Source organism: Carcharodon carcharias, chromosome 22 (assembly GCF_017639515.1).
Source record: "Carcharodon carcharias isolate sCarCar2 chromosome 22, sCarCar2.pri, whole genome shotgun sequence".
In the NCBI taxonomy this organism is placed as follows: domain Eukaryota; kingdom Metazoa; phylum Chordata; class Chondrichthyes; order Lamniformes; family Lamnidae; genus Carcharodon; species Carcharodon carcharias.
The window spans coordinates 57,894,073-57,908,966 of record NC_054488.1 but is presented as its reverse complement, the minus strand read 5'-3'; the positions used below and the strand labels follow the sequence as shown (position 1 = coordinate 57,908,966).

Below are 14,894 nucleotides of genomic sequence, written 5' to 3'. Positions count from 1 at the left end.
GGAACAAAGACAGACTCTTGGGGAACATCAGAGGTAACTGTGCGAGAGCAAAAAGAGAAAGAGAAGCCATTGAAGTTGTAGCCATTACTCTCAATAAAATTATACAGTTAAAAATGGAACCAGGGGACTGCAGTCCCAGCAGCTACACAACAATGGAGGGGCATTGGAAGAGGACGATGAGTTCAACCATGTCGAAAGCTGCAGACAGGTTGAGAGGGACAAGGAGAGATAATTTATCTTTGTCACAGTCACACAGAATCTTGGAAATGGATAAGGAACTAGTTGAAGATAGAACATAATGGGTTTTTGTTGGAGGAATCATGTCAGTTATTGGAGGAAGTACTGACTGGGTGCGCCATGGATCAGTATCGGTACCGCTGCTATTACTGATTTGCGTAAATAAGTTGGATTCAAAAACTCATTGCAAGAGGGTCAAATTTGCTAATGACACCAATGAGATGGAGAGGTGGGATCAAAGAAGGCACCTCAAGAATTACAGAACAAACGGGCAAAATATTTAAATTGGCACCTCCAACAGTGTAGCACTCCCTCATAACTGCACTGGAATATTAGCCTAGACTTTTTTTTGAGCTCCAGCATCTAGACTGGGACTTGAACCCACAATATTTTGAGTCAGACTTGAGTGCTATCCACTGAGCCATGGCTGACACAGGAAGAGAGGGCAAATTTCACTTAACAACATTTTTAAACAGCCTGGATTTTAGATTTAACAATCCACATAGAGACAGATGGTTGACTTGCTTTTCCCAGTACTATTTCCTGCAATGACTTCTTATTCCAGTGGGATATAAAAACACTTGACAACAGGCTTTCTAATTTTAAGCACACTTGAGTGGAACTAGTAACTTTAGCATTTAATGATTATTGATCATTTCAACAACAAAGAATGGATATATAGTACAATATATCAACAGTGGCTATGTACCAAATCTCAAGTCAGTTTTCATTTTACAGAGCACCACAAACAACGCAGATTTCATTCATGTAAGTCTTACTGCACAATTAAGGAGCATCCTAATGACTTTGTTCCACTAACCCTTTCAGAACAGTGATGACGTTTTTGGCAACAACATGACCTTGTTTTAATCACAGGGCAATTGAGTTTGTGCTTTATTTTCCTTTTCTTAATGAACAGCAAAATAAGAGTTCTATGTTTGTGCTATAACATGTTTGCGTGTCTTCAAGTTGCAACAAAACACCAACACTCAGAAGCATAGGTATTAAAAATATACTCTAGTAAGTGAATAGAGGTATTAAAATACCACCTAAGAATCATGTGGACATTACTATGATCAGTGAATAATTTCTCACACCATCTATACTAAAAAGGAATGTTGACAGTCTTCCACTTTCTATAGTACAAAGGAAACTAAGCATTTGGACTTGCACTAATGTCACAAAGACAGATCCTTGGGAAACACCAGAGGTAACCATGTGAGAGCAAGAAGAGGAAGAGAAACCATTGCAATTGTAGCCATTACTCTCGATAAGATTAGACAGTTAAAAGTGGAACCAGGGGACTGCAGTCCCAGCAGCTACACAACAGTGGAGGGGCATTGGAAGAGGATGGTGAGTTCAACAATGTTGAAAGCTGCAGACAGGTCGAGAGGAACAAGGAGAGGTAGTTTACCTTTGTCACAGTCACATAGGATCTTGGAAATGGATAAGGAACTAGTTGAAGATAGAACATAATGGGTTTTTGTTGGAGGAATCATGTCAGTATTGGAGGAAGTACTGACTGGGTGTGCCATGGATCAGTATCAGTACCACTGCTATTACTGATTTGTGTAAATAAGTTGGATTCAAAAACTCATTGCAAGAGGGTCAAATTTGCCAATGACACCAAATGAGATGGAGAGGTGGGGTCAAAGAAGGCAGCTCAAGAATTACAGAACAAGTTTAGACTAGTCCTCCTTTAGTTCTAATTCCATTAGGCCAGCATTCATATGTTAGCTCCCCTCATATCTAATACTAAATCTGGTTCCCTTATCCCAACAGAAGAACCATTCACCCAGGTTTTTCTGCTACCATAGTAAGGGAGCCTTTGCATTTAATGGTGTAAATGCTACAAGTAACCCCATGGCCAGCAGACTCTCAGAATCTGAACGAAAATGAACATTCAAAAACTCCTTAAAAGTCATTACTACTTTAAAAATAGGGGACTGTTTACAGATGTTGTAGCAACCTCCCAAGAATGTGCATCTTGTACTGAGAATTCTCTGTTAAATGAACAATCACATTTATCTTCGCTTTACAACAAAGCATTGTGTTGCGGTTAGAGACCTAATGTATATTTGAACTATTTTGTTGCCAGTACTCAAGTATGTACAAAATGGAGGTTTGCAGTTTACCACAGGAAAGGGAGGGACAACTGAAAGCAATCGGCCTGTGCTGCCCCTTAGGGCAACTAACAACAACCAGATAAAGAGAGGTGCAGAAGGCTCCTTGTAATATAATCCCATATGGAATAAGGGAGGGAGGGGGAGTGAACTAGGTGAAAAATAACATTATTTGGAAACATACCTGCTTCAATAGTCAATTCAATTCAATAGGTTAATTGACAATACTCTTCATAATGCACATTTCTAAATCTAAATGATCACTTAGCTGAGAAAATTACATTCAGATGAATTTATTAAACTCTGTTCTAACTGCAAATGTTTGAATTTGACTATGTTTTCATGCTGCTGCTTTGCTTTATTGTATTAATTACACTAATTTGAATCTGATGTACAATGAACCAGTGAAGCATGTGTTTTTTTGCAGTTTAATCATTCTGAGGATTGATTTAAGTTTGCCCAAATTGGCTTGTTTATTTTGAGTGTGAACAATATATATTTAATTTCTAAACCATAACTGTTAAGTTTATTATCATTTATTTTTACTTGTGTTAATCAACATTAGCAAGAATGCCATCGTCTGAGATGTCAAGGTACAAGGTTGGAAATGTCATAACTGAAACTTGGAGAAAAACTGAGATTGTGTTAACAGGTTCCACTTCCTTGATGGCCAACAAATTAATGTGTTGTGTGATAACAGACCAGATGGTCCCATGTATGTGCTGAGTTAGCTAATCTTAGCTGGGGCAACAGTTGGACATTTTATTAGGCTTCAAAGTTTCTGAGCTAGAGATGGAAAAGAAAACTGCCAACTTCTGATTGAAATTCAGTGATCCATATTTCAGTTATGTAGATAGGTTGGAAAAGCTGGGTCTGTTTTTTTTAAGGAAGCGAAGTTTGGGAGGAGATTTGACAGAGGCGTTCAAAATCATGAGGGGTCTGGACAGAGTAGATAGGGAACAACTGTTCCCATTGGTGGAAGGCCCAAGAACCAGTGGACACCGATTGAAGGTGATTGGTCAAAGAAACAAAGGCAACATGAGGAAAAATCTTTTTATGCAGTGAGTGGTTAGGATCTGGAATGCCTGAGACTGTGGTGGAAGCAGATTCAATCATGGCTTTCAAAAGGGAATTGGATAATTCCCCGAGGAGAGAAAATTTGCAGGGCAATAAGGAAAAGGCAAGGGAATGGGAATGGCTAAGTTACGCTTACAGAGACCCAGCACGGACAAGACAGGCTGAATAGTTACAGTACAGAAGGAGCCTGTTCTATGATTCTAATGATGAAATGAACTTTCTGGACATCTGGTGAGGGCAGGACATGACTCATTTGCGATAACCTTCACTAACTTAGTTTGTGACTTGGAGAATGCCACTTGAGTGAGGTGGTAGGAAATTGCAAACCACTTTGGAACTATATATCAGTAATAATCTGCACCTAGAAACATAGGGCAGAATTTCACCCTTGTTGGGCGGGCTCAGCGGGGCAGTCAGTTCACCCATGATCGGGGCTGGAAGGCGATTTCACACTGGTGGGGCAATTAAGGCCCGTCCAGCGTGAAACGCGAGCGGCAACGCTCAACACTGCCTGTATGGGTGGGTGGAGGAGGGGCAAGTGGGGCAAGCGTGACCTTCGTGAGTACACGCTTCATAATCTCCCTGAGGCACAGAGCTGCCTCAGGGAGATGAAGCCTTTTCAAAAAAACATAATAAAGAAATAAATAATGTAATAAAACATGTCCCCTCATGTGATTCTGTCATATGAGCACAGACATGTTATTAATTAAATTTTTAATTTTATTTTTATTTGCTTTAGGAAACCTTATCCCACCCGTGGATGAGGTTTCCTACACAGTGCAAAAGCTGCTTGGCCTTTTCGCCTGCCCGCCAACCGTAAGGTTGGATGGGCAGTGAAAAATTCTATTCAATTGATCCTTAAATGGCCTTAACAGGCCTTTTAATTGTCGGTGGGTGCACTACAGACTCCTGTGTTTGCCCACCGAATGAAATATCGCACAACTTCGCATTGACGTCTGGACGCTCGCCCAATGTCAGCGCGCGTCATTTTACGCTTGAGTGAGTCAGGCGCACGCCTGCCCCGACAAGATCAAAATTTTGCTCAAGAGAGACAGTGCTAGAGTAGCCTATTCAACCCCATGAGCATAAATTTGCCGTTCAATTAGACCATTGCTGACCCGTATCTCAATTCCAGCTACCTGCTTTGATTTCATAACTTAACACCCTTGCCGAACAAAAGCCTATCAATCTCAGATTTGAAATTTTCAATTGACCCCCCCCCCCCAGGCTCAATAGCTTTTTAGAGGACAGAGTTCAAGATTTCCAATATTCTTTGTGTGAGGAGGTGCTTCCTGACATTACCAGTGAACAACCTATTTCTAATTTTAAGGTTTTTTCCCCCCTTGTTCTGGACTACACCCAATGAAGAATTACTTTCCCTCTAACTACCCTAAAACTTATTCAATCATCTTAAACATTCCAATTAGATCATTCCTTAATCTTCTGTATTCAAGGGAATACCCTCTGTGCACTGATCCTTATAATTTAATTCTTTTAACTATGGTACCATCCTGGTGAATCTGCTCTGCATTGCCTCCAAGGCCAGTTTATCCTTGCTGAGGTGCGGTGCCCTGAAATGCAGCAGAACATCAAATGGGCTCTAACCAGACCTCGGTACGGCTTCCAACCTTTGAAATCCAGCTCTTTCGTGATAAAGGACAACATTTCATTAGCCTTCCAAATTTTTTTTGCATTCGTTCAATCATTTTTAGTGATTCTTGTATTGGATACGTAAATCTTTCAGCTCTCCACAGTTTCGTGCTTCTCACTATCTAGAAAATACTATGATCTAATCTTTCTAGGGTCCAAAGTGGATGACCTCACACTTTCCTACATTGAGCTCCATCTGTTCTACCCAATTACTTAATCTATCAATTTTCCTTTGCAACTTTGTGCTCCCATCTGCACTATTTAATGTGCCATCTAACAATTACGTCAATAAACTTGGATATATGGTTCTCTATTCCTTCATTCAAGTCATTGATAAACAGTGAAATGTCGAAGTCCCAGAATAGACCCTGGAGGACGCTACTAGTCACATCTTGCTAATTTGAGTACATACCCGTTATCCTTGAACACGCTACTACTTCCTAATCAATTCCATATCCAAGCCAAGAGCTTGGTTCCAAATCCATGTGCTATCATTTTTGTTAATTGTTTTCTGTGAACCCTAGTCAAATGCTTTCTGCATGTGCATAGAAACAGCATCCACAGGCTCTCCTCATCGCCACATTTGTTACCTCCTTAAAGATATGACTTGCTCTTTACTATTCCATACTGGTTGTGTCTGATCAGCTTGGTGTCCCCAATGATAGATACTAGTAACTTCCTCACAACTAACATTAGATCTAACAGTCCTAGCTAAATATGAGTTAAAGATTCTTGATGCAGTTCCTAGCAGTCAATGAGATCACAGCAGTAGACTGGACACACTCATTCAGGTCACAACGATTGCTGGTGTTCCATTTCTAAGTTTGAGAACACAGAACTTCCTTACACAGTCAGTAGGTGCCAAAAATAGAGAACTATTCCAATTTACTTCCAACATCCCACATTTTGCTGAGCAAAAAAAGACAGCCAAAAACAAAATTGTGGCTAAACCTGAAAAGACACAACAGCTGCACATTGAAAGTGACTGTCTGACAGTGACAAATCTATTACTGCATCAAATAGTTACCACACATCTCACTGCTGCATACAAGCAAATATTTTATTTTCTCTTCCCCCTCCTGAAATGTATTCCCCCAGTCATTTTGTTCTACCTTTCAATATTTTTTTTAACACACACAAGGCACATTAAAGGCAGGAGACTGGTCCCCTGACTGTGATTTCCTTCCTCTAGCTATATCACCATATAAAGCAGATCAATGTATCCACTCATTAATATCATTTCCTTTTCCGACCGTGTGCTCTTTCCTTCTTTGAACTGTGCAGAATGAATTACAGACTAAAGGATAGGTCAGTGAAATGCTTTGCTTTTGCATTTCTGTACAAAACAGATGGTATCTCAGCAAGGTCTTTGTTCTCCTCAGGGTATCTCCCTCAATGTTATTAAAGCAACTGGATTTGCTCCCCAGTGTTTTAAAAATGCTCTTTCAGGGGATAATGCCCACAGTCTGTACAAGATTGCACACTGTTAGAGGTTTTCATATATTGAACCAAGATAAAACTTGTTCACATATGAAAACTTAATCTGTTCCTCTAACATCCAGTGTGTATTATCCAAGCATTGAACCCACTTAAGATAAACAGGTTATCACCTGCATAAAATTATGTTTATATTCTCAATCTTGTATCAGTATTTCCAAGAATATAGTTTAAAATTTGATATTTATATGTATCATTTAACAATCCAATGAATCAGAAATGAGTAAATTGTGTAATTTCATTGCTAGAAAGAAAATAATCTCAGGCCTTGTAGCTTCTCGAACTGCAGCACAACTTTGATACATTGTGCTAGTTTGTACATTCCATTACACAACTTAGGACAATCCAGAGCTTTTTCTTAGCTTTACTAAAGGAAACAATTGCATTGGGTATTTTTTATGCAGTTGAACTAAATGGTCTGGTTTATTGTATTCAATAATGTAGTTTAGACATGCTGTTTTAAAAACCATGCTTACTAAATTCTCTCCCTACCGCTTGTCCCACAAGATATTTGGCCTTTTGGAAATAAAATTCAATGTTTCTATTGCACCTGATAATAGGGTGAAGAAATTATCCAGTAAGGCAAATGTTAAAGCAACAACATGGCTTCCAGTTGTTTCCTCTAGTAATCCACAGCAACTTATCCATCAGTTTCTGGGGCATAATAAAAAAAGTCAGAGCTGTATTGTTTTTTTCCATTTTTTTTCATTCTTTGACATCGAAAACTGCACTCTCCATGGTGTTTTGCAGGTTTTTGTTTCTCTGAAGAATGGTTTCAAGTCACTAGAACAGCCATTAAACTATTCTTTGAGTAGCAACCAAAATGCAGTCTATTTTAGGGGAAATCAAGCTTGAAAATAAATTTCTGCTCTAACAGAAAACCAGCTGTTCCAAAATTGTAATTCAAAAAAATAGAAATAGTTGTTTTCTTCAGAGGATGCACATGAACTGAACATTGAATCCATAACCAAGACCTCTCTGCACTATCACCTCCTCCATTTCTATCTCTCCCTCATTCACATCCCTGTTACCTCCAGGCATACACATCCGAGCTCCAAGTCTTCCATAATTTCGCTCTCTACATCCTGTCTGGCACTAAATTATGCCCACTTATCAGAATTGTCCTCACCAATCCACAAGTCATTGAATTCAAAATCCTTCTTATTTTAAATGTTGCCAAAGCCTTGCTCTAACCAATCTTCACACCCTGCGCAGTTTTGAATGCTGGCTGCCTTTGCATCTCTCTTGTGCCTCTACTCTATCACAGCAGGATCTTGACATTGCTTTCTAGAGTGCTGTTCAGAAGTCTCTCAATCCCTCTCTTCACCTTCAGAAGTTTCATCAAAGCCCATCTCTTTAATTATTGTCTTCAGTTCCTCCTCGAAATTCATATGCTGCTTAGTATTCATTTCATCTGTGAAACACCTGGGACATTTATTACATTAAATGGTTATATAAATACCATTTGATGTTGAAATGGCTGAATGTAGCATCAATAAAGTATAGAAATGTTTATACTCCAGGTGGACAGTGTAAAATTTAACAGACTATAATAGCATGTTACAAGACTGTAAAGATTAGTTTAACATCTAATGCATTTTTTCTAGGTGTAACCAACAGAATGCAAAGACAAAGAGATGTAAAGTCCATCTTGCCTTCCCAAAATCTAAGAAATATCATTTCATTATACCATTCAAATTTCTAATCATTATTTATCCAGATTTCTCTTAATTTTGCTAATAGGATCATTCCCAACCCCCAGTTCTATATGTTCACCATTTCCACATATAGTAGTTAAATCTAACTTGTGATTTTTATTCTCTTTCTTAGAAGTTTGGAGGTTATGCTGTCTTGTAAAATATGTATTATATTGAATATATTTCCTTGCCTCTTGTCTATTCTTGAATCCAGTGATGAATGCTGGCATTACCTTCAGTTGGATAAAGACCTAATAAATCACCATTCCATTGATTCTCAGTCTTTTGCACTATTGGGAAAGGTTGAGCCAGAGTGGGACTATTTTCTTTGGAAAGAGAAGTCTAAGAGGAGACATGATGGAGATTTTTAAAAGAATGGAAGGATTTGATAGGGTAGATGTAGAGAAGCTGTTGTTAATTATATTGTAAAGATACACCGATGAAGAGCATTGTTTAATTAAGTACTTCAGACACATATAAAGAGAGACTGCTGGGACACTGGGTTGGGAGGTGGGAAGTAGATACATATAATGCTGCATTCTGTGAATAAACCCACTATCAAGAAAAGTATTAGTGTCTGGTTTCATACTGCACCAGCTGGCTTGGGATAGAGATAACAGCAATTTCCATTTGTGAGTGAGTCCAGGACAATGGAACATAAACAGAGGATAGTCACTTATAGAATTAAAAAGCAATTTCTTTGCACAGTTGTGAGAATGTGCACTGCGCTGCCTCATGGAGTGGTTGAAACAGATAATGACAAATTTATGGGGAAGCTTGATGTATACGTGAAGGAGTACAGTATAGGTGATTAAAGTGGGGAGAGAATTGTGTGGAGTATAAACACCAACGTTGATGAGTTAGGATGACTGGCCTGTTTCTGTGTTGTAGATTCTATGTAATTTTCACTTTGAGAGACTGCCACCATTAGTTTCTGACTCAGGTTTAGCTCATTTGTACCAGGCAACTGATACAGGGGAGATAAAATCAGCTGGGTTCAGGGCAGGGGAACATATCTACGGTGAGTAGAAGTCCTATCCCTGCCAGAGATTACCCCCAACTGGAAAACCAAAATCACTATGTTAGCAGGAAATCCTTGTTAACAGCAAGCTCTTCTGCAGTAATGTTTACAAAGAATGAAAGATGTAAGTTAATTGAACATGTTTTCACTCGTTTGCTCTGCCCAAAAGGAGGTACTTGATTCATTGTCTGCTGATATTTCATCCTGACCCATTTTCTTGGCAATTTTTTTTTTGCCTTGGTGGTTTGCAATTTCCTTCCACTCTTAGGAGCAGGGTGAGGAGGCAGGTCCCAGTCTACTCCAGCTGGAAGGGGAATCAAACCCATGCTGTTGGCATTATTCTGAACCACAAGCTAGTTATCTAGCCAACTGAGCTAAATGGTCCCCAGTTAAGATTAACACCTCCTTATAAAAGCTTATCTTCTAATCTGCTGAAACAATCCATTTATTGATAATTGAAGGCAAGATTCTCTCTGACATTCTGGAATTTGTATTAACTTATTCAGAACATTGCATTTTGTACTTCCAAACAATCAGGAAATATGGAGTGAATCATCAAGCATATAATTTAATTACTAATGACTTATAATTTGCTGAAAAATGTCTATTTCCTAACAATCTGCTTCTTCTATCACTGTGGCCAACTGCACAAAATCTCTGGGATGTGGGGGGGATGGAAAGATGGGTCAAAATTCTGAAAACAATTTCAATAATTCATATCCACGTGCATATTGTGGCCACTATCAATGCTGAGCTAATTTAGACTTGAATTAATTATTTTTCTGCCCTCTCATTACCTCATGACGTCCCTCCAAACATTTGCACAAAAGCGCAATTTCCAAAAATAAGTGTATGGCAGTAGCGATTTGCAGTTCGCAGTTAAACTGCTCGAAACTATTAGCAATAGTACTGTTACTTTGTCAGCTCAGGAAATTAAATGTCAATTTTATGCCAATCACAAGTTCCAAAATGGGTGGTAGTCATTCATTTTGACCATTCATAGATTTATTGCTAGTGAATTTTCACTAAGGGATAACTTATGTTCTCTCAGTAAACTTCCTGATGTTTATTTCTCTTTCTACAGTGCGGCAGAAGTGCTGAAAACTTTGACAAGTTCTTCACACGAGGCCAACCAGTGTTAACACCACCTGACCAGCTGGTCATAGCCAACATTGACCAGACAGAGTTTGAAGGATTCTCATTTGTAAACCAAGAATTCCTTCACCCCAGTTTAACCAATGTTGTATGAAACTGAGAATGAAGAGGACAAGCAGCAGCAGTAAATGGGCCTTTGTTTAAAATGTCTATAATCAATCAACAATGAATTTTACAAGATTAAAAATGTTCAGAAAAAGTTAAGGAACAAGCACTTTTAACTTTTAGAAAAAAATTAATATACTTCAAGGAAATATATTGACAATTTTAAAGTCCAGCTTTAAATCAGTCTAATATAATTGTGAATTGTTCTGATAACTAATCGGACAGGAAGATTTTTAGGAATACATTCTCCTCTGCTGCATTCTAATATGTTTTTTTCAAATGTTGAGATACAAATTGCAATACACATTTGGCCCCCAAGGGACCAGTTTTTTCTGCCTTGTCTTCCCAATAATCAAAGATAGTTCATAGTCTCGGCATCAAAACAACTGTTTCTCCAAAAATGTCATAGATGAAATATGTTTGAGTAAATCAAAATTTGTATCTCAAGACATTCTCCATCTGTAATTTGCACTAATATATAAAACTGATATTTCCATTCAGATTACAGATCAAGAATCTGAAAGTTTTGCAGGAAATAGTTGAAAGGGGAGCAGAGGAGAAAAAAAAGTCGATCAAATAATTTTGGTATTTTAACTTGTACTAGAGATCGCTTGTCCAAAGTAGCCACTGAGAGGATGTAATACATTTTCTCATGTGAATCACACGGTGAATTTGACATGTTCCTGTTCAAAGACACAGAAATTAAATCTAGTGCACAAAGCAAACAATCAGTGCTGGAGACTATTCTACTAATTTTATATTAAACTACAAAGAATACTGTGCTACAGTTGTCTAGCTCATATCTCATTATAGTTTATTGTATGGGATGAGCTTTTGTTTCTTAGAAATAGCAATGTTCAACTTTCAGCAAAGCTTTGGCTTTGTTAAAGCACATGTTCAATGTGTCACAGGAGCACTAACTTCATACAACAGCAATTAGCAAATTGTCTTTCATTTTGTTAAATCTGCAATGTAATTATGTAAATTGTGTCACTAAAATAGAATCCATTCACTTGAGTGACATTTTGAGAAAAATTCCATGGCATTTCTCATGACAGTCCCCCATTAAGATATTAACTGAAAGTTTTCTTGAAATTTTCAAAGATCTATTGCAGTTTTTAAACTTAAGGCGAAAAGATTTTTTTTTCTTAAGATGTTTGCTTGTACCATTACAAATTAGCCTTTAAAGGAAAATACATTTTTAAAAAATTAAACTTCTTGATGTATTGTTTAGCTCCTGTACTTACCACTACAGTAAGCAGAACTATTTTGGTCAAACTTGCTTTATTTTTCTTAAGGTTGGACAGTAAATGCTAATTCTTAAAGAGGCACAGTAAGTCCATGTATGCACCTTCATTCAGTTGCAAAATGGGAGCTGGTTATGATCATTTTTGCCTTGATTTCGGAAACAGTAATTTAGTGACTCACTATTCTGCCTTTAAGAAATGCATGTCATAATACAATTAGCATGTTGTCAATAGGTGCTGTATGCAACAACATTAAGAAAGCACGTATGTTTGGTTGTTGGTCTAAACAGTGTTTGCCGTTTCCAAGTTGAAAAATGCATCGTTTAAAAAGAATTACAATTGAAAATAGCATTTTTTTAAAAAGAAATCACATCCTTCAATGCTTGTGCTGATTACACTTCTTCATACTATTCTTCACATTACACAATTCAGAGTCACATGCCTGATTTTGCCAATTTATTGAAGATACAGTTAAATGGACATAAGCACCCAGCCCATTGTGAGTTGGAACATCAACATTTAAAGCAAGTGTTAATTGATGCTAAATGCAAAAATTTTAGATGAATTAATAAAATGGTTAAAATATATGTGATTCCTAATACACACTTTAAGCACTGCTGTGTGACATCTTTCACAATTTACAGAAACCTTGTGGACCAAAAGTTTACCCAGTGAGCTTGAATACAAATATTTACTGAAGCAGAGGTAGTAAGGAGGGAAAGTGCTTGTAAATTAAATGCTTATATATATATATATAAAAAAAACAAAGATATAATTTTTGTTATGATTTAAAATTGGGAAAAAAAGTTCAAGATTGATCAGATATCTGATCTTTGTCAATTATCCCAAAATTATTTTAAAAGGCAGTCTCTCCAAAACAATTAGGGTTAGTTTTGACATTGATGTGGTTATTTTGTTTTGAATTGAATGATGAAGACATCATTGAGGGGATGACTTAGAGAAGTCTGTAAGTCCCATGGTTTAAGAGGACTGAATAAACATGGTTGAAGTATCATGGTAGCAACTAACATTAATTCTGCTCCCTTACATTGTTTGAATCAGCATGCAGTCCAGTTCTGTATCTCTTCCAAAAAGTCATCTGGTTATTGTGGTTCATACAATTGTTTCTCCAAACTAATAAAATGGATAGTAAAATAAAAACAGGGTTATTCATGTTCTTTGTAAAGGGCTGAATTTTTGTAAAGGAATACTGATAATGAGGCTGCCCCCTTCAGTGTTTTGAGATTTACATAAAGAAACCCTACATCACTTTACAGAACAGAGAACATTCAGTATCATCAACTACGGTGTGCATTGCTGAATTAAATATGTTTCCAGGTAATTTTTTACCCCTCACACCAAATAAACCCTCAGCCACTCAACTGTCCACTTTCACCTGCTTTATGCCAACTCACCACAAGTCATTTAAGTGTTCTTTAAACAAAAGCTTTTAAATTAAATTATAGATTATATATTTGAATAATATGAAGTGTATTTCAAGATAATTCAACCACATGGCTTTGTATGTTTTCGTAAACTGCTTGAGCTTTGCCCTGTCAGATTCTATTCAATGAACTTCTCTTGTTGAATTTCTGCCTTGTAACTGCCCAGCCCAGCCAACTTTATCCTCTTGACTTAAGTGACTGCAGATTTCATATCACCACCTTATTAACACCACTAACAATAATGCTAAAATATGACTCCAGTTGAGTACATGGATTCACAGGAATACAGCAGTGGAGTAATTACCAACAGGCAATTAAACAGAGCCATACATTTCACAGAATTGTTACAGCACAGAACAAGACCATTCATACAGATTATTTAAAATGGAGGGTACAAATTACCTAGTCAACTGTTTTACTGAAGATTGACGTTGGGTGGGGGTGTGTAAGAGAGAAAATCAATTTTCCTGAATGATTCAGGAAGCCCAAACATTTGTATTTTGATATAGTTCTGCATAAAGTATAGAGATTTTAGCATTTTGAAGTGGTTGAGTTTCTATGCAAAGGATTTATGTAACATTTCATAGAATGTATTGTGGGCATCTTTGTCCAGTAGCAAAACTTCCTGTTTTTTCCTTGTTTTCATACTATATTGGTGAATAACCATGTACATGTATAGCATTCCCCTGTGTTTTTGAAGTATGAATGTCAAAAAGCACTGATATCAGGCTTCTTAAATATTGATACATCTTTATTTAAAAATGAGTAATATTGCAGAAAGCTATATGGGAAAAGACATTGATGAAGCTGTAACTCACCAGACTGTTAGAATACTTTCAGGGAGTTCTGGCCAGAGTTAGTTCCAGAAACTGAATCCCACAGTTGCCGTAATGGCTGTGAGTTTGTTCACACTGCAGAATACCTAATAAATTGTGCAGTGTAGGCTATTACATCATAGTTATCCTGAAGATTTTCTAATGCAAAGATCAGTGATGTAATTCTACCTTATCCCAAGTCATATTATTGTTTACAGTCCTTCATAAAATGACAAGTAAATCACTTGACGAGAACAATATGCCCATATAAACCAAAAAAATCTATTCACAGTATTTCTAAACATTTTGAAGGTGTTTCAAGTTTCTGATTTGCAATGCCAAAAGTCATATTCCCATCCTTTATCGCAAGCAGTAATATTATTTTCTTTACCATTGCACTCTAAACACTTAGGGACTGTAGCAAGCCAGCAAGGGAATAGGTACAGAGGTCAAAGTATTCATTTAGAAGTTGGTAGGAGACGGTGTATTGTTAAAGCATAATGTTTTCTTTTTCTATTATATAATAAGCAACTTGCTTTCCTCATTGTTTTGCATGGTATTGTTATATGTTAATTGTAGTTTGACAATGTATAAAAATAAACAAAGTGGCTGTCAACTATGTTTTCTTGGGTTTAAATGTACTCCTGCAATGTTTTTGTCAAACTTCTTCCTCATCTAAAGATGCTGAAAGTTATTGGGTTACACAAGTGTCAGTGCTGACCAGGAATCCAGTATTTGTATGTGGTCTTAACAATGTCAGTGTAGAGGGCCTCACAGGCAAGCCAGATCAGGATCTCCACTAGAACTTTCTGAAAAGTGTCACTT

At 37.2% G+C, this 14,894-nt stretch overlaps 1 protein-coding gene across 3 annotated transcripts in view; it reads left to right on the top strand.

Annotated features, from left to right (window-relative positions):
* Positions 1-14,685, top strand: part of prkcab (protein kinase C, alpha, b) — a 311,791-nt gene extending 297,106 nt beyond the window's left edge. For 2 of the 3 annotated variants that reach the window (XM_041216607.1, XM_041216609.1), the window contains 2 exons: positions 976-1,005; positions 10,387-14,685. In XM_041216607.1, the coding sequence (XP_041072541.1) occupies positions 976-1,005; positions 10,387-10,551 (195 nt within the window). In that variant the 3' untranslated portion in view covers positions 10,552-14,685. The remainder of the gene's footprint in view (positions 1-975; positions 1,006-10,386) is intronic. The other variant, XM_041216608.1, reaches the window with a different exon arrangement.
* The last annotated feature ends 209 nt before the right edge of the window (positions 14,686-14,894 follow it).